General features: G+C 54.3%; 1 protein-coding gene across 1 annotated transcript; it reads left to right on the top strand.

Moving 5' to 3' along the window:
• Nucleotides 1–3,329: 3,329 nt before the first annotated feature.
• Nucleotides 3,330–9,614, top strand: PERM1 (PPARGC1 and ESRR induced regulator, muscle 1; the record flags this gene model as incomplete). The annotated part of the gene is made up of 4 exons (XM_080631217.1): nt 3,330–4,439; nt 4,836–5,679; nt 7,825–7,941; nt 9,535–9,614. 4 exons carry the CDS (start codon nt 3,330–3,332, stop codon nt 9,612–9,614), a joined length of 2,151 nt encoding a protein of 716 aa, XP_080487343.1.
• Nucleotides 9,615–19,305: the final 9,691 nt, after the last annotated feature.

Below are 19,305 nucleotides of genomic sequence, written 5' to 3'. Positions count from 1 at the left end.
GGGAGAAATGAATCAGAGAGATCACACGATGGAAAGGCTGGGGCTGTGATAGAGATGGGCAGACAAGGCCTGGATGTACCAGTGGCCATGGCTGAAGGATGATGATGATGAAACCGAAGCGGAAGAAGGCACGAGGAAATGGTCACAAACAGAGCTGTGTGACCCAGGCAGTGAGATAAGAGCTAATGCAGTTTTTGCTCCTGAAGCTGTGGATGTATTTCTCTTCCCATTATGTTGGTGGTTTTTTTCCCATTACTTTTCCTGCAAACACATCCCACTCTTCCTGCCCTAACACACAGCATGTGATGGGTCTAGAGCAGGGCAGGGAGGATGCCTTTGTAATCAGACCCACATTTCTCTGCATTGTCTGTGTTGTCTCAGCAGTGAATTCAGCCAAACTCCCCCCCATAATCATGTTGGTTTAGTGCTGTGTGTAAAAGCTCTGTGAAGGTAGAATTTTCCCAAATGGAGTTTCCTGGATAGGAAATTGCTTATCTAAGGGTATTATTCTATATAGCTCTAATAGCTTCTTTCCCCCCTGCTAGTCTGTTGAAGTCCCTTTACACTGGGAGTAATGAATATTGAGCCTGAGGCCATAGAAGGGGTCTTTATGCCAAAGGAAGTGCCCCTCCACTGTGTTCCCAGTTTCCTTGCATAGCTCCCCTTTCCACGCCCTTGATCCTGACTCTTTCTCCCACGCTGTGTCCTATGTCACCAGGCAGAGAGGGGCCTCCTCTGCTGCTTTATTTCAGGCCCTTCTCTAATTACACACTGACATTAGTTATTTATATAATGTCCTTAATACCACAGCATCAATACTGGAGGTGCTGGGGTGGCCTGTGCCTGCCTGCCCATGGCTTGGCAGGCAGCATCCTGTGGTCACGTTGGTCCAGAGGTGCAAGAGCAGCATCCCAGCATCTGGCATCAGCTCCTCTGGAGAGCTGGAGCCAGGTACCCGGGAGAGGCACAGGGTCACCGCGTGCCAGAAGGTAATCAGAGATGTCCTCTTCCTGGCTGGAACTGCTGGATGTCCTTGGCAGATGGCACAATGTCCCTTCTGGCTCCGGGCAGCGTGCCTTTGCCCTTGAAGTCCACCCTTACGGCCCTCCCATAGAGGAAGGCAGGGAAGCGCTCGCAGATGCATGATTTCCCCAAGGACTCTGTGTGGGCTTTACCCTGGCCTGCTAAATAAATCCTTGGATGTCTCCTGCGCCCAGACTTGTTTGTGTGTCTGAGGCCAGGGTGGAACGTGTGGCGGGGTGTGCGCAGTTCCTGCTGGGGTTTGGTGCGCGGCTGCTCCAATGGGATGCTGATAACGCGGGCCGCCAGCCCGCTGCTGGCTTCCAGTTCCATCTCGCTGCCTCTGCCTCTTTCATGTTCTCTGCTGCGGTTTGCAAGGCAGAGTTGAAAGGTTTCTCTGACTAACCCTGCCTGCTGGACTCAAAGGGAAGGAAGTCGACTGCAGCCAAGAAAAGGAAGCCAGTTGGTTTCCCTTCTGCGTCTGCAAGCGCGTGTGAGGGGGAGAGGGAGAAGGGTGTAGCCAGATCACAAAGGAGATAGGATGGGAAGACAGCAGACCTCTTCCCTTCCATATTCTCTCGGCTCCATGAGCTCCCTCTGTGCGTCAGCCCGGAGCATAAGGAAAGGAAGCGTGTCCTGGTCAATATTTACCCTGCGGCATGGGGCTGCTGGTGGGCTGCACGCTCCTGGCTCGCTCCTTGGCAGTGCAGTGTGTGAAGGCAGCCACGACGGGGAGCTTCCTTCCCACAGGATGGTGGTGCTGGCAGGGCAAGAGGCCCAGATGCCTCCAGCCCGTGGGACAGGAGCCATGGGCTACGTGGAGAAGGCGATGTGGGATAGCTGAGGATGATGCCGAGATTGCGGGTTCCCACAGCATCTGCACAACTGGCCATCTCCAGTTTGGGGTCTACAGCAGCTTAATGTGTGTCCATAGCCTTGGGGCAGCATGGTCTGGAGATGGGTTTGAGTTCACACACACTGCGCTGCAGGCAGCTGCTTCAGGTCATCTATTTCTGTCCTCTGGGACGTGCAGGGGGAGGTGGAGGGCTATTTCTGGCTCTGGTTGCTGACCCACCAAGCCATCGGGGACCAGTCGCTTCCCCTGTAACTCCCTCGTGCCAGGCTCACAGTGAGGAGCCAACCCAAGGCTCCCTCTGCCACCTGCATGGGACGGCTGCCACGTGCCATGCAGGGCTTGTCACAAGGCTGTGACACTGGCTGTGATCTTTTGATGTGAAGCTGCAGTCAGCTGGCAAGAAGGACTGCTGTCAATAGGTGAACAATGCCCCTGAGGGATGTATATGTCACCCTAGGAATGGGTACCCTACAGACTGAGGTATGCTGGACAAAGAGCAGTCATTACCATCCCTATGTCACTTTCTGCCTTGTGTCAAAGGCTGTGAGCTCTGTATATGGGCCACTTCTCTGCCGGCCATGCCATGGGGCAACCCCATCAGTGGGCATCAGGACTGGTCCTGGAGACCCCAGAGGCTATGGGACACGAAGGCATTGGCTGGCACCACTACATCTTCCCCACCAGCTTCTATATATGGGCCTGCCCTGTCTGAACCCATCACACTCGGATCTCAAGTGACACGCCAGGGAGGGAGGGGGGGTGTCTAATTTTAGCTCCTGAATGGATCTGTGCTGGAGCCGAGCTCTCTGCCCCCGTCAAGGGTACAGCATCATGTTGTGCTGGGAGGATTTTCCTGCGTGGCTCTTTGAATGGCTCCATCACCGGCTCAGGTTGTGGTACAGGTAGGATGCAGCCTTGTGATCTTTCTGCTTCTTCTCCTGCTGCTGGATGCCCTATGCTGGGTTTGGGCTCTGTTGCATCTCCCTCCCCAGTGCCACAGGCATGGCTTGTTGCAGTGCTCTTGTTCGGGCTGTGTTTTACGCCACCTTCATGCGTGATGCTGTGGCAGCAGGAATGCTCTAGAGTGTAAATCCCCCACTTTTTAAAATGGGTTGTAGGCAAAATGAGAAGGAAAGGGGCAATGGAAGCGCAGGGCTACTGTGGAGAGAATCCCAAGGTCTCAGTGCTGCTGTGCTCAGGAGCAGAGGCAGACCTCAGGGGGGTAGTAGTGGTCTCTCTCAGCACTGGCTGGGCTGTGGTCCAGCACAGCGATGCTTGTCCTGCTGATACTGTTCTTGCCTCCCACTGACTTGACTTGGAAATGAGTGAGGATGAGGGAATGCAGGGCAGGAACCTGGGGCCAAAGGGTTAGGGTCTTCCATCTGCTGATGGCTGTGTCCCCTCCTCATGCTCTGACCTCTCTGTCCCCATCCCTTGCTTTCCTGCTGCAGGCATGGATGACTTCGAGTACAGCATCCAGCTGAACGACAGGGACTGGGCTGAGTTCTTCTTGGCAGCGGAGGAGTGCAACCTCGCCCCGGCCTCGCTGGCCACAGCAGAGGAGCAGAGTCTCAGTGACATTGAGCAAGGGGACGGCGTGCCGGGCAGCACAGACGGGCTGATCGCAGGCACGGTGGGCAGCAGGCCAGGGCCTGGCACGGGCAGCTCTGCCCCACGTGGGGTGACCGGAGACGCCTCTCCGTGCTGGCCGGCCGACGGGCACCTCTCCGTGCCCGAGCTCCTCTCAGGCAGCGAGGGCGAAGCGGACGTGGGCTCTGTTGGCAGGGTCCTGTGTGCGAGCGGCGAGCCCGGCCGCCCTTCATCAGCACCAATGCCCAGTGTGCAGGGCAGGCAGCCCCCCTGCCCTCCTGCAGGCACCGCTGCCGGCCCGGCTGGTGGCACAGGGCAGGACACAGCATGCGAAGCAGCAGCACCGCAGCCGGAGAAAGGAGCAGCCAGCGGTAGCCCGGCTATGGAGCGTCCCAGCAACCCGGCTGGAAGGAGTGAGCACGGAGGGGATGCAGGAGGGACTCCGGGACCGGGCAGCTCGCCCGCAGTGCCTGCTTCCCCAGGGAGAGCCGCAAGGAAAGGTCTTAGCAGCGCTTCCCGCTTGGAACCAGGACCACGGGGACCCCCGCGTGAACCTCCCCTGAGTCCGGCGCTGGAGACAGCACCCAAAGCACCCGTGTCCCCAGCGCGGGAGGGGGCGAGCGGGGACAGAGCCGGCTCCGAGGGCTGCTCCCCGGCTGGCTCCCCGGAGGTTGTGAGGCCCAAGGTGCCAGGGCAGACGAGGAAGAGCCGGCGGCAGCGTGGAGCCAGTGCCACCGAGGCAGCCCCGGGGGACAAGGAGCCGGTGGGGGCTGCAGGACAGGGGACTGCGGTGCCCATAAAGGCACCTTTAAGCTCGCCACTGTCCTCGCGGAAGAGTAAAGTGAAAGAGAAGGCAGCCAAGCCGGCCCCTGTGAGGATGGGGAGTGAGGAGGCAGTGGAGAGCAAAAAGCCAGCGCCCAGCCCTGGTGTGGATGAGGGTGATCTGGCTGCGAGCTTATCCCCAAAGCAGAAGGTGAAGGAGAAGGCAGCCAAGCCGGCTCCTGTGAGGCTGGGGAGTGAGGAAGAAGCAGAGAACAAGCGGCCAGTGCCCAGCCCTGGTGTGGATGAGGGCGATGTGGCTGTGAGCACCCCCTTGAAGCAGAAGGTGAAGGAACCAGCCTCTAAACCAGCTCCTGTGAGGCTGGGCAGTGAGGAAGCAGCAGAGAACAAGCAGCCAGCGCCCAGCCCTGGTGTGGATGAGGGTGATCTGGCTGCGAGCATATCCCAGAAGCAGAGAGTGAAGGAGCCAGCAGCCAAGCTGGCTCCTGTGAGGTTGGGGAGTGAGGAGGCAGCGGAGAGCAAGCGGCCGGTGCTCAGCCCTGGTGTGGATGAGGGTGGTCCAGCCGTGAGCACTCCCCTAAAGCAGAAGGTGAAGGAGCCGGTGGCACAGCCCCTGGGGAAGGTGAAGGCCACCAAGCAACCAAAGCCAGGGCAGGCTGGTGGCTTGGGTGTACGTGACACTGTGATCCCAGATGGTGCCGGAGATGCCAGCAGAGCCACAGCTCCTTCAGGAGGGGCATGCCAGGAGAAGCCTCTCCATCCCAAGACTGTGGTGGCTTTCGGAGGGGATGCTGCAGACAGAGCTCATGGGGAGCCTGCGGCTGAGGTTCCCAGGGAGCTGGGCCCCCCTTGCTTTGAAGCTGGGACCTTTGCAGGGACAAACACCCTGGAGGTGACTTGGCCTGAGATGTATGACTATTTGTTCTGTGACTCCCAAGAGGAAGAAGAAGGAACATGGGACTCAGTGGAGAGGGGGAAAACACTGGAAAGGGAAATCTCCTTGCCTGAACTCTATGAGTATTTTTTCAATGAACCAGAAGGAAAGAGGAAAAAAGTCAAGAGTAAAGACAGGAAGCGGAAGAAGTTCAGCAGCTTGGACCACACTGAGCTGCAAAATGAGGATCCCGACTTGGATCCAGGCAAAGACTCCGTGGTTATCTCAGTCCCTGAGGTGTACGAACACTTCTTTGTGGATGGGCCTGGGAACAGGGCGGGCTGGAGTGGGATTTTCTCAATTGCTCCCACCTCCGAGGTGAAGAAAGCTATGGGGGCTTTGAAGACTCTCTTGCAAAGGCATCTCGTCGGACGCCAAGTCCCCGCGCCCCAGGCTCTTGTGCGGAGAGGATCCAGAGAGAATCTCCCCCTCGTCCCGCTAGGTCCACTGGGAAGAAGAGAGGCACAGTCTGACTTGGACATGGCCCTTGCACTGAGAGGTAAAGCACTGTTACCCCTGCCCGAGAGCCCCATAGGGATGTGCCTCTGCCCTGTGTGGTCCCTTCCCCAGCTCCCAGCCCTGCCCTGCTGGAGACATCTCCACTTCAGCCACAGTGGCATTGAGGCCACCATACAGATGAGAGCATTTAGGTGGGCTGGTGTAGCTGGTCAAATCAAACCCCTGGCATGTTAACCCTGGCACATAGCAGCACTGGGTTTTAGCAGGGAAAGTGTGCCTAAGGCCACCACCATCATGGAATCATCATGGAATGGTTTGGATTGGAAGGGACCTTAGAGCTCATCCAGCTCCAACCCCTGCCACGGGCAGGGACCCCTTCCACTGGAGCAGCTTGCTCCAAGCCCCTGTGTCCAACCTGGCCTTGAACACTGCCAGGGATGGGGCAGCCACAGCTTCTCTGGGCACCCTGTGCCAGCGCCTCAGCACCCTCACAGGGAAGGGCATTATAATATCTCATCTCAATTTTCCCCTCTGTCAGGTTAAGGCCATTCCCCTCGACCGATCACTGCATGCCATTATAGAAAGTCCCTCTCCAGGTTTCTTGTAGGCCCCTTCAGGTATTGGAAACCATGCAGGTTACCAGGTCCCACTGGACATGCTGTGTCACATTGTCTCTCGTGATGCTTACACTGTCCCTATGCCAAGTGAGTGCTGCTGGATGTCTTCCAGTACTGCAGGAGGCATGGACAGGGAATCTGGGTGTATTCTGTGCATACCTTACTTTGTTCTCCATAAACTCCTGTCCTGGGGGAGAGGTGGGCATGACAGCATGCATACAACGGCCTGAAACTTGGCCTGGCCTGAAGTCCCTGTCGAGGTGATTCACTTGTTCCCCTGAATGGATATAACTTACTGTGGATCTGATCTATGTTTTTACACTCTGGCCAAGGAAAACTTACCGACGCTTTTAGCTGCATTAAATATGGTTGGGTTTATTGCAAGGTCAGGTAGAGATGGGAATCCCCCGTCCATCCAACTGCTTGCAGAACCACACAGCTGTGTCTCTGATGAGGGAACGGGAGGCAGAGCAGCAAAATCCTTCTGTACCAAAGAACTCCTGCCCCTGAGATAAGGCAATGGCTGCTGAGCTGCTCTCCTGTTAAGGCTGCCAATGGAGCTAATATTGGTGGGGGAAATGGTGTGCACAGAGTGCAACATGTCCAAGGCTGCCAGCTGAAAAGGTGAAGGAGGCTATAAAACACATGCTAGCTTGAAAAACACCCTCCCAAGACCTCAGAGGTCACCTGAACATTGACTGTGATGGGATGCAGGCAAGAGAAACAGGGATAAAGTGAGGGCAAGTCTGACCCATTACCACAGCATATTTATCTTAAAGCTTATATGATGCTTAGAGCCACAGTGCCTCATAGGTAATATTAAAACCAAACAATGAATGAGTCATCCCAAAGGGTGCCTCAAAATAGAGCTTCCAGCCTGTTTGCACACAGGCAAACGCCTTTGCCATGGCGTAGCTAATTAATAAGCCAGTTTTAATTAAAAACCTGATCAAATAAACACCGGAGCAAAAGAACCCCTATGTCTCCAAGCTATGCCAGACTGGAGCTCCAGCAGAGAAAGACATGCAGAGCACAGAGGGCTGTCTCCTGATGCAGAGAGATGCTGAGCACTGCTGCTTCTTGGTGGCATCTGTGTTGTCCTAGAGCTGCATGTGTTCTTGGGACATGGATGGGGACCTTGCCCAGAGGGACCCCACTGCACTGGCAGCCACCCCAGGAATTGTGTTCTCCTATATCCAGCCCCATTTCCAGGCTGGGAAGATACTCAGGGAGGTGGTGATGCAGTCAGAGGTCCTGGAGGGATCCATATCCACTGGTTATGCCTCTCAGGCCCATGGGCAGCATTAACAAGTATTTGCCTTGGGTTCTTAAAGTGTAAACCTGAGAGGGGTGGAAAATGTGCTCCTCTCCTTAGGAAGTGTACCTGAGTCCTAAATAGACATATTTGACTTGACCAGTAGTGAAATAACATCTTCTGGGAGGGAAAATGTGGGACAAAGATGTATTTCTGGGGCAGTACAAGGGACCCACTGCCACAGAGGGACCAGAGCCTGCTGTGGCAGAGGAAGTGGTGTGAAACCCCAAACCTCCTGCTCTTCTTCTCACAGGGAACCCTCAGGTTCCACTGGCGCTGACCCACAAAGACATGTGCCTCGTCTTCTGTGCCTTTGCATCCTGGGCAGTGAAGACGTCCGACCTGCAGGCTCCGGATGCCTGGAAGACCAGTATGTATGGTGTCCATCCTGGAGGGAGAGGGGTGGGAAGGACCTCATGGAAGACATGGCAATGAGAAAAGCAGGGATATTAACACACCTAACACTGCCTGTGGGAAAACGCAGTCATTTCCCTACTTTTCCAAAGCATCCTGTTAGTTTCTGATACCTTTGAATGCCTATGGAAATGGCAGTCCTGATTCACAGAACCACTTCTCTGGGCACCCTGTGCCAGTGCCTCAGCACCCTCACAGGGAAGAGCTTCTGCCTAAGAGCTCATCTCAATTTCCCCTCTCTTATCTTACCTATTCCTGTTGTCCTTTCCCCACACAAAGCGATTGCTGACTTGAATTTAGCTCTAGGACAAGTCTGTGTTCCTAGCTTTAGCCCTGCTCCATCCAGCCTCAGACAGAGACCAGTACCATCGTATCAGGGCAAGAGAAGCTTCTTTAGGCTTCATGATGGCTAGAAGCTCAATCAGGACCCTGAGTGTGCAGGCTTAGACTCCTTCATCTCATCTGGAACAAATGCACGCTGTTCTAAAGTGCTGTAAATGTATAATCTTGTCTCTAAATGCAGCTTAGCTGAAGTGCTGTCCTGGTGCACTGAGTCCTGCAGGAGCTCTCTTGGTTCCTCTCCTCTCCAGCCACAGCATTTGAATAACTGGTGGGGACAGAGGAAGCTTGGGCAACCCAAATTAGCTGAGCTGTGGCCCAAGGGGTCAGGGTCACTGGATGAGCAGGGAGTGGGACAGCAAACACAGGAACCCTGCCCTGGTGCTGGGTCCAAAGCCCCTGCCATAGGGTGTTAGGGTAGGACCAGGGCTTCCTGCTGCTTGTCTGGGGCAGGAATGTTCCCCACTAAGGTCACACAGGAAGCTGACACCCTGAGCTGAGAATAGCTTATTAGCTAAGGTTGCTCAGTGCAGTCATCACAAGGAGCTTTTGGCCTGCTCCTCCTTGCCTTCTTAGTATTAGACCGTAGATGTGGCCTCAAAGGGGGTGCGAAAACCGGGATATGGGCCTCGTGCCCTCGGGATTGCATAACCCAGTGTGCAGTAAGCACCTCGGCAAGGAGGTGACATCCTGGCTTACGCTTCTCTTGTGACATTTTGGGTTCCAACAAGCTGAATTTGCCTGTTCTGTGTCCCAAAAGTCAAAGTCGTCCAAATTTAAACCAGGAAATCCAAACAGAAGTAGAAAATGAAGGGACTATCCTGAACCCCTGATGACATTTCCTACTTACCTGAGATTAGACCCATTAGATGTCCACATGAACCTGTATATCTAACCGCCACCCATCTCTACCACACGCATGGAGTCTATGTTGTGTTTCTCTTAAAAACAGCTATTTCTTGTGACATGGTGCTGTGATGCATGTGCCCAAACAATAGGATTAGGTGTGGTTGGCCAGGCTATTCAGGGCTGAATGCATTGGGAACAAATACAATGTGGTGGGGAGGAAAAGCAAAGGCAAGAAGAGAACTCTAGGTTCTATAGACCAGAGTGAGCCATGTTGCTTGGGATCTTGAAGGCTGGAAAAAGCTCTTCAGGTTTGGGAGAAGCACCCATCCTCACCCTGGAAATGTGCTGGGCTCTTTTCCAGTGTTCCTGGCAACTTTCGGCACCCTTTCTGCCATCCGCTACTTCCGAAGGCAGGTCAGAGAAGGACATCCCCAGACCTAGCCTCAGCGCACAGCAGCGATGCTTCCCGAGGACAGGCGAGGACGTTTGGAGGCAGAAGCTGCGGACTTTGTTCTTGGGCAAGTGTGAAAAGCCTGGATCCCAGCACCAAGACTTCTCTGGACCCATCCCTAAAGGGGACAGGATGTCACAGGAAGCAGGATCCTTCCGGTGACAGTCAATTACAACACGGTAGGCAGTTTGTACCTGTATTGGACAGAAGAGGAGCCCGGTGTGGGCTGGCTCTGGTCTTTCTTTGCACACTTCTTGCATACTTGTGCTGTCTCCTAGGAGTAGTCACAGTGTCTGTTCCAGGGCGCTGCTTGTCCATCCTCCCTGCTGAAGTCACCTGGTGGCAAAGGAAGGCACCGAGGTGGGGGATGGAGGAGAGAGCAAAAGAAACCAGGAAAGTGCTTTGTTCTTCTGAAGGAGCTGGGTTATCTGTGAAGGAGGAGAGGAGGGAGCTTTGGGGAAGAGCAGTCCCTGTCCAAACATGGTGCTTTGCTAAGCATGTGCTGGCTGTGTGTGGGTAAAGGGGGATGGAGAGGCTGCTCACTTGGCAAGGACCAGGTCCCCCGTGACCGGGTTGGCTCAGGGCAGGAGGACTCATCCTCTTGGATTGCACTCAAAGAAGTCATGCTCAGTCTAACCGTTCAGCAGGCTGAGATAGGGTTTCTGTTGCATGTGGCCCTGCTGAGCCAGAGCCATGGATGTGGTGTTTGGCCCTGTGGGTGAGGAGCACCCGCTGCAAGGACACATCTCACTGCTGTAGGCAGGGAACGGGCAGGAATCCCGCAGCCAGAGCCAGGGGAAGGGGAGGCAGGGAAGGGCTCTGTAGGAGCTGTGCAGAATGGAAAGGGGCTGCAGGGGCAGCAGGGAAAGGGGCTGAGCTCAGGGAAGCCTCTGGAAAGAGCCCTGTTAAGGGCAGGAGCATGTTGGAGAGGAGGAGGAGGTATGTGCACATGTTTGGCTCTGACAATCACCATATGAAGGGTCTAGATACATGACTTGGTCTCTCCACTGCCTTCCATCCTAGAGACATAAAGGTGGCTGGGAAGAGATGACAAGGGAGGATGTGCAGTGGCTGAGTGTGCAACCCTGTGGGACTGGAGAGGGCTGGAATGAACCCAGGATGGGAGATGGGGTGAAAAAGGAAAAGGAAGTGGTTCAGTTTCTTTCCTGTCTCTAGTGCCTTCCTGAACACTCAAGGGCATTATTCACGATGGTTTTTCTTCACTCCCAAGTCTGATAACAGCATGAATGTGAGATTTGTTAAGCACTTAGGGACCAGATCCACAAAGATACCAGGGGAAGTCTGCCCGGAATACCTGTGTGGATCTGCCAATGAGCTTTGTAGGAGCACTGTGGCAATGTTTGTCTTATGAAGCCAGAGAGGAGAGGTTTAGCTCTTTCCTTGCAATGCAGAGTGCCATGCAATTTTAATGTGTGTAGGGCTGTGTTGAAGATGATGTATTATTGCTGATGAAAGAGCACACTGTACAATTGTACAGAGAGGTATGTAGCAGTAAATAGCAAGAGAGAGATGTACATGGACTATATATGTATATGGACTATAGTTTATAGATGTATATGGCCATATATAGATGTATATGGACTATAGTAGCTGTATAGCCAGTAAGAGGAGTTTGGTGGAGGAAGAGAACAGATAAAATGTGCTGGAAGCTTCTAATAAAGATCTATCTCATTTAATACTCTTGTGTGCATTCCTGTGTCTGTATTGTTCGTGTGTGAAACTGCTGAACGAGTGCTGAGTTTTAAAGAACAAGAAATCAATCCATTCTGTGATGTTGCTACTAAAATGTAGGAGCTGTGCTGGTTGAGGACAGGGTATGCAGGGAGATGGGCTGCTTCTCCTCTTCTCTGGCTCAGGCCCCATGCCTGCCCCTCTAAGACACATCCTGGCAGTTGCCTGTCACTAACAGCCTGCTCCAGAGAGCCCTTTGCTCTCTTCTGTCTCAAAAGCACTCAGGACTCGAGCAGAGACCAGCTCTTGCCAGCTCCTCCGGGGCTCCCTGAACACATCAGTGAGCACAAGTCAATGCACAGCAGCAGCTCCTGGGTTTGGTCCATTGATGCTCACCGCTTCTGCCCTCCCCAATCCCCGAGGCTGCAGCTAAGCTCTGCACGAGCAGCATCCCAGCACGCCTGGCCCTGCAGCCTCAGACGCAGCAAACCTCTCTCTGAGCAGGAGCAGGCAGAGGGGAGGCTGAAGCGTTCACATATGCTCAGTTTTCCTGTTTATCCAGCCATAATCCATTAAGCACTCCCCACGTTCTCAGTGGCAGCCTTGGCATGGCGGGTGGGAAATGGGGGAACAGCTGGAGGAATCAGGCAATTTCATGAGGCTGGGTTTTCCTGGGAGACTGTCCCAAAGCAGGGAAAGGTCAGAGCAGGGCAGCAGGCAGGGAAGGGGGCTCTGGGGCTGCCAGATCCTCTCTCAAGCGACTATTCCTGTCTAATTCCTCATGCAGAGTGAAGTTCCCAGGGTAAGGGACAGAGCTAAATCCCAAATGGTCCCTGCTGGCTGCTGGCTTGGTTTGAATCTTTCAGATTTTGTGTTTTCTTGTCACACAAATCTGGAGGAAATGAGGTTTTCCCTTCACTTTGCAGGTGCAGGAACAGTTGATTTCCCTCCCAGACATGTACAGTACATCCAGGCACAATGCTGGCAGCTAAGAAATGATTGTGCTGAAAGTCACTGAATTTAACAGTGAATTCAATGGTTGGAAAAGCTATTCTGGTCTGTCTCAGTGTCTCAGTGAGTGTAAAGCTGGCCTGAAGATCTCACTGGAACTGGGAGGGGTTCTGGCCAGAAACCGTAATGCTGAATACACTTCTGATGACATTAACCGCTCTAGGGGCTGGGACAGGGCTCTGTTCTGGGATGTGGGGTGTCTGCATGTACCCATGTCAGCCTGATCTTTTCCAAGCCATGCCCTTGCTTTGGGACCTCATCTTCCCTTGGGAAGAGGTTTTGCTCTCAGCCGCTCCCCACAAACCAAAGTGCCAGTTCAGCTCAGTTCTTGGTCTTCTTCCTTTGTGAGGAATGAGGAAGCTCAGTGAGTTGAGGCTGGGTTGGAGAACCTCACAGGGAATGTATAGGTGCTAAATCACTGCTGAAGCAGTGGCCTCTCCTGCCACCGTTGCTTAAAGGCTCTGGGCATGGTTTATGCAGGTTACCAGCTTGTTCTGCTCCTTGCAGACAGCCAGGCTACAGTCAGAAACTACCATCAGCCTTCCTGAGCTGCACAGGAGTGGCACTGATAGGAGGCTGCAGGAAAGCTGGTTTGGGTGCATATCTGACACGATCCCGAAAGGAACCAGACCTAAATGTTGCAAGAAGCAGGAATGGCAGGTAATGCTGTGCACTCCCAATATCCCACAGGTGAGCCATACATAGGCAAACCGCTGCATTTGGGGTGGGAAAAGGGTCAGGTCGTCCCTGACCACCTTTACCTGGGAAAGGCACAGTGTCACCAAGGGCCTGCTTTCCCACTCCAGGGACACAGGGTACAGCTCACTCTCCCAGTGCTCTTATCCCAGTGTTCAAAACCTCATGCTAAGTTTCTTCGCAGGAGAGCTCTGTCCTCATGTCATGCTGCAGGCAACGTGAGATGCCTGTCACCTCTACCAGCCAGAGCCCTTTGCCTTTCTGTGATAACTGGTGTCTCATCCTTTACAGCTCGGGCTTGGAGATGTAAATGTGATTTGGCACCTCCCCCTGCTAACACTTACTGAAGGTACCAGAGGATCCATCAGGTTAGAGGTGCGTTTCACGCTCCTTTTGATCTCCCCTGGAAGAAGTGGGTGAGATGAATATTTCAGAAGATGGATGTTTTCAGCTCCCCGCAGAAGCCAAAGGAAATGTTGAAGGATCTGGTTGGTGTCAGGAGTTGGAGCTCTGGGAGTGTCTACTGTGCTCAGCCAAGCAGCAGTGTCTCTGGTGTCCTTCAAGGAAACCTGCTTGGACTTGCCTGCAATTTCAATGCTTGCTTTATTCTCTGACCTTTTAAGCTCTCTGCTTTCCCTCTATGGGGAGGTCATCTTGCATCTCACGCTGAAGGGAGGAGCCAGGAGCTCCCCGTCTTTTGCGATAGCAGCAGCCACAATAGAAACGACCTTTTCCGTGCATCCTTGCTGCTCTCCCTTCACCAAGGAGAGTGTCAGCGCTGGAGGTGGGCCCTGTGCCATCGCACCCCGCTCCTTCGCCTTGCACGTAGCTCCCACATCTGACACCTTGCCTTGCCAAGCAGATGAAAAAGTCAGGCAGGTGCACCCCCGAGATGTGCCTCCGTATTTCATCCCGGGATATGCCATGTGCCACCCGGCCGCTGGAGCCCTGTGCCGGGAGGGGAATCGGTTTTGCCAGAGCAGCTCCTTCTGCCTGGAATAAAACCAGAGCGAAGCATCCCGTGGCTATTTCTGAGTCACAGCCCTCTCCTCCCCACACTTCAGAGGGATTTTAGAGGGCTTATGGGGCTGTGCCAGGCCCAGGAGTGCCAGCACAGGGCAGAGCAGAGGAGCAGCGACCTCCCTCTCACCTAGGACTGACAGAAACACGGGTTGGGTTGCGAGAGCAGGACATGTTCTGGTGGATTCCCCCACCCACAGGGCAGGGAGGGAGTTGCTCATCACAGACTACAGCAAATCCTGCCCGTCCTCAACGCACCCCAGGCTCTGCTGGGGTTTCCAAGCAGGAACAGGAAGCAGGTTTGCGCAGCAGGTCCTTCTCTTCCAATGAGCCGACGGGAAGAGACGCATTCATCCCAAATGCTCACCAAGGGATTCCCAAAGCTCAAGTGTCTTCGTAAACACAATGAAAAGATGCAGCGCAGCAGTGAGCAAGAGCTGCTCTGGTGGGCTGCTCTGTGGCAGCTACACGCGGTCTCCTTTCCAACCTCCTGAAGCCAAAGGAGCAGGTCATAGGCTCCACTTTCTTTCTTTAAATACACCTCTCTGCTGTTTATCCTTTGAGCAAAAGGTTATCCTTTGGGGTTGTGGCTTGGAATTCAGAAAGCAGAGAGAAATACAGCAGCCCGTGCTGCTTTGATCACTGCTCTGCTTTTCCACCGATGGTTTCAGTGCGGGGGGGACCTGATTTGAGCACTTGGAGGGAGTGAAGGGGTGGAGAGATCATTTGTCAGTGAGTGAATTGCTGGCTGCTGGTATCATCTCATGCCTTTCATCTGCCTCTGTGAATAAAGAGGCAGCTATCCCGTGACCGAGCTGAGCAGCGGGATGTGCACGGGCACGCTGCCTGCTCCAGAGCACTTTGGGGGTGACCTGGTTCAGACTGTACTTGGGCAGCAGCCAGGCTGTGAAGGATGAATGCATTCTGGGGGAGATGAGAGGTATTTTGTGTTTTTACAGGTACAACCGTTTCCGTTTCAATGCAACCTGCACTGGGACATCTGGGGTCTCTTGGAGTGAACCCTTTATTTTAAATCCTGTTGGAGGGAAAGCACAAAACTGAGAGTTTTCATGGTCATAAGGCAGATGCCAAGGGGACAAGGGGTAACGGCTTCAAACTTAAACAGGGGAAGTTTAGATTGGATATAAGGGTAAATTCTTTACTGAGAGGGCAGTGAGGCACTGGAATGGGTTGCCCAGGGAGGTTGTGAATGCTCCATCCCTGGCAGTGTTCAAGGCCAGGTTGGATGAGGCCTTGGGTGCCATGGTTTAGTGTGAGGTGTCCCTGCCCATGGCAGAGGGGTTGGAAGTGGATGATCTTAAGGTCCTTTCCAACCCTGACTGTTCTATGATTCTATGTCCTCAATCAGAGCCTGGAAGTGGGCCTGATCTTATCTTGACCACTCTGATGCTTATGGGGGCTGGTTTGGGAATGGTTTAGGGCTTGTGCACACACAGAAATTGCTCTGCATTAGTTACATCAGCCTAGCAAACCTAAAGTAGGGATGGAAGAAGTGTTTCTATGGGAGGCGCTTCTTTAGCCTGGAGAAGGCTTGAGGGAGACCTTATAACAATCTTCCAACACCTAAAGCGGCCAACAAGAAAGCTGGAGAGGGGCTTGGGACAAGGGCCTGTAGGGACAGGACAAGGGGAATGGCTTGAACCTGCCCGAGGGGAGACTGAGATGAGATATTGGGAGAAAACTCCTCAGTATGAGTTAAATGCCCCATCCCTGGCAGTGTTCGATGGGGCTTGGGGCAAGCTGCTCCAGTGGAACCATGGCAGCGGGTTGGAACTGGATGAGCTTTAAGGACCCTTCCAACCCAAACCAGTCTGGGCTTGTGTGATTCTATGGTGTGCCCCATGCTGAGCAGCTCTCCCAATCCACAATGCATGATCCCATTGGCTGGCGGCAGCAGCTACATTCATGTGCACAGCATCCTGGGTTCAAAGCACCACAGAGACACAACCCAGCTTCTAAAGCAGTTTTACTCCTGCTCCCAGAGTGGCAACTTCCCTCCTCCCTGCCTACATCTGGGCTAAATTTGTCCCTGTTTCAATGCTGCCCTTTCCATACTCGAGCTGCTCCTTTCTCACACTTCCAGCACCCCTTTGTGCGCAGCTGCCATGGTCTGTTTGGCTCCAGTTTCGGGTCCTGAACTCCATCGCCGTATCCGTGTGCCTGTGCCGTGCTTGTGGGGCTCAGTGTAGCTGCTTCCAGCTGCTGCCCTGCACGGAACATAGCGTTTCGGGCTGGAATGTGAGCGTGCCCTTAGCACAGCACCCTCAGTGCTTGCACCAAGGGGGAGTGGGATTTAAAGCCATTCCCCCTTGTCCTGTCACTACATGCCCTTGCCGTAAATCCCTCTCCAGATTCCTTATAGGTTCCTTTAGGTATCAGAGGGCTGCTATAATGTCTCCTTTGAGATGTGTGGCCAACACATTTACTTCTTGCCCTGGTTATCCAGTTACATCTCTGGGTGCAGCACTAACACCCTTATGTTTCCAAGTGTTAGAGCCTTTCTGCTGTAGGTTGCTATGGGTCGCTATGGGTCGCTACGGGTTGCTATGGGTTGCTATGGGTCGCTACGGGTTGCTATGGATCGCTACGGGTCACTATGGGTGCTATGGGTTGCTATGGGTCGCTACGGGTTGCTATGGATCGCTACGGGTCACTATGGGCGCTATGGGTTGCTATGGGTCGCTATGGGTCCTTATGAGCGCTATGGATCGCTATGAGTTGCTACGGGTTGCTATGGGTCACTACAGGTTGCTATGGATTGCTATGGGTCACTATGGGCGCTAGGGGTTGCTATGGGTCGCTATGGGTCCTTATGGGCGCTATGGGTCGTTATGGGTTGCTATGGGTCACTATGGGTCGCTATGGGTCTCTATGGGTCACTGTGGGTCGCTGTAGGTCACTATGGGTGCTGTGGGTCGCTATAGGTTGCAATGGGTCGCTATGGGTCACTATGGGTGCTATGGGTCACTGTGGTTGCTATGGGTCGCTATGGGTTGCCATGGGTCGCTATGGGCTGCAATGGGTCGCTATGGGTTGCTATGGGCGCTATGGGTCACTATGGGCGCTATGGGTCACTGTGGTTGCAATGGGTCGCTATGGGTCACTGTCACGCACAGAGCAGTGTGTGTGGAGGGCAAGCCCTCTGCCTGCCCTGCTGCTCCCGCACCTCAGAGAGCACTGAGCTTACCGAGGGCCATATCCAGCTCCGCACGGGTCAGGGCGAGCCTGCAGAGGCAGCCAGGAGCCCTGGTGCTGTGCCCAGAGCAGACGCAGGGGCAGAGGCGGCTTATACAGGACGCAGGGCTCAGGATGGTGCTTCCTTACCGAGCAAGTCCCTGGCGTGGCCAAGCTCCCCTTTCCCAACCGGCTTTGTCAGGAAGAGCCTGCCATGAAGTGAGGCCACGGAATCATGGAATCAATGAGGGTGGAAAAGAGCTTTAAGATGATCAAATCCAACCTTTATCCCAGCCCTGCCAAGGCCACCACTGACCCATGGCACTGAGGCCTCGTCTCCACGGTGTGTGAACGCTTGCAGGGACGGTGCCTGCAGCCCTGCCCTGGGCAGCCTGTTCCAACGCCTGAGCACCCTCTGGGGCAGGAATTGCTCCTCAGCTCCATCTAAACCTGCCCTGGTGCAGCTTGAGGCCGGTTCCTCTTGTCCCATCCCTTGGGAGCAGAAAGCAGCCCCCTCCCGGCTCCATCTTCCCATCGGAGAGCGATGAGGTCCCCCCTGAGCCTTCCCTTCCCGCCCCTCTCTGAGGCGGGAAACGCCATGAGGGAGCCGCTGCCCCTTGCTCCCATGGTTTCCCGCCTCTTCCTCTTGACGGGAGCTGCCTCAGCGCTGCCATGGGCACGGAGCACCCAGCCCCGGCGGCCATGAGGTGAGGTCTCCTCACAGCCAGGGCTCGGACGCCATGCTCGGGTCGGGGAGGGCGGTGGGGAAGGCTCGGTTGGGTGGTGTGAGGGGGGCAGTGATGGCGTCCATTGGTCAGACCCCACAGGTCAGCACGTGAAGGGCAATGGTGCTGAGGGCGATGAGGGAGCTGGTGGGGTTTAGATGGAGAGGAGAAGGCTCAGGGGGGACCTCATCGCTCTCCGATGGGAGGATGGAGCCGGAAGGGGCCTGGGCTCTGCTCCCAAGGGGTGGCACGAGAGGAACCGGCCTCAAGCTGCACCAGGGCAGGTTTAGATGGAGCTGAGGAGCAATTCCTGCCCCTCGGGGTGCTCCGGCATTGGAACAGGCTGCCCAGGGCAGGGCTGGAGCCGCTGCTTCAACAGAGCAGCCCCGAGCCCAGGCCTGAAGCAAAGTCCAATTGGCTTTAGGGCTAAACCCGGCTAAAGCAGCCGGGCCTCACTGCCTGACAAGCGCAGGGGAGACTTTGCTCCAGGGTAAGGCGCTGCCAAGGGCCTGACCTCAGTTAGGCGCAGTCACCCTCCTTGGCCCCAAAGGCCTCAAGGGATGAAGGGCTTTGGAAGGGGCAAAACTCCCCCTCCATTACACCTGGCAAAGAAGGAGAGAAGCAAAGTGTTCCACAACGTGTATTGCAATCGTCCAGTCCCGCAGAAAGCCACCAGGGAACCATTACATCGATTGGGAAGGGCTTTCCCCTTCTGATATCACTGCTGAAACCCAATGAAAACCATCATGGTGACCATCTTCAAAGCCAACGTGGTCATAGCAGCTCATGGGCATTGCTTTCTCCCAGCACACTATGTGCTTCTGCTGTTCCCTAGCGCCGTTGTGTCCTGAATAAATAGAACCTTTGGGGGTTATTAGATACAAATCTTCCCAATATGAAAGCAAACCAGAAACAAAACAATAACAGGTAGAAGACCCAAACCAACACACACACATGTGCAGACAGCCGCCCGTCCTACAGTGCTGAACGTCATCCACAGCTGGACAATTAAATACACCTTAAACTCAGCCACATTTACACGTTAAATACATAGAATCCACTCGAACCTCGCATGTAAACTTTGTTGGGTACCTTCTGAAGAGAAGTATAATGTAATACATTGATATTCAAGTACAAAGAGCCCCTGGATTGCGTTGTTTGCACCAGTGAAAGAACAAAACTAGAGGTTTTTGGTAATCTGGTTTGCAGCCTCTTTAGGGAACAAAGGTGAAGAGCGTGGAGCCTCAGGTAAAAACATTGGGATTTGCTGCTGACCTTTTATGTGTTAAAGGATCTGGCCTAAGAGGCTGGGAAATGATAGCACTGAGACTCTGTCCCCTGT

The sequence above is a fragment of the Psittacula echo genome (genome assembly GCF_963264785.1).
Source record: "Psittacula echo genome assembly, chromosome: 17".
In the NCBI taxonomy this organism is placed as follows: domain Eukaryota; kingdom Metazoa; phylum Chordata; class Aves; order Psittaciformes; family Psittacidae; genus Psittacula; species Psittacula echo.
Note: the sequence above shows the minus strand (reverse complement) of the source record. Positions and strands in the feature narration are given on the sequence as shown.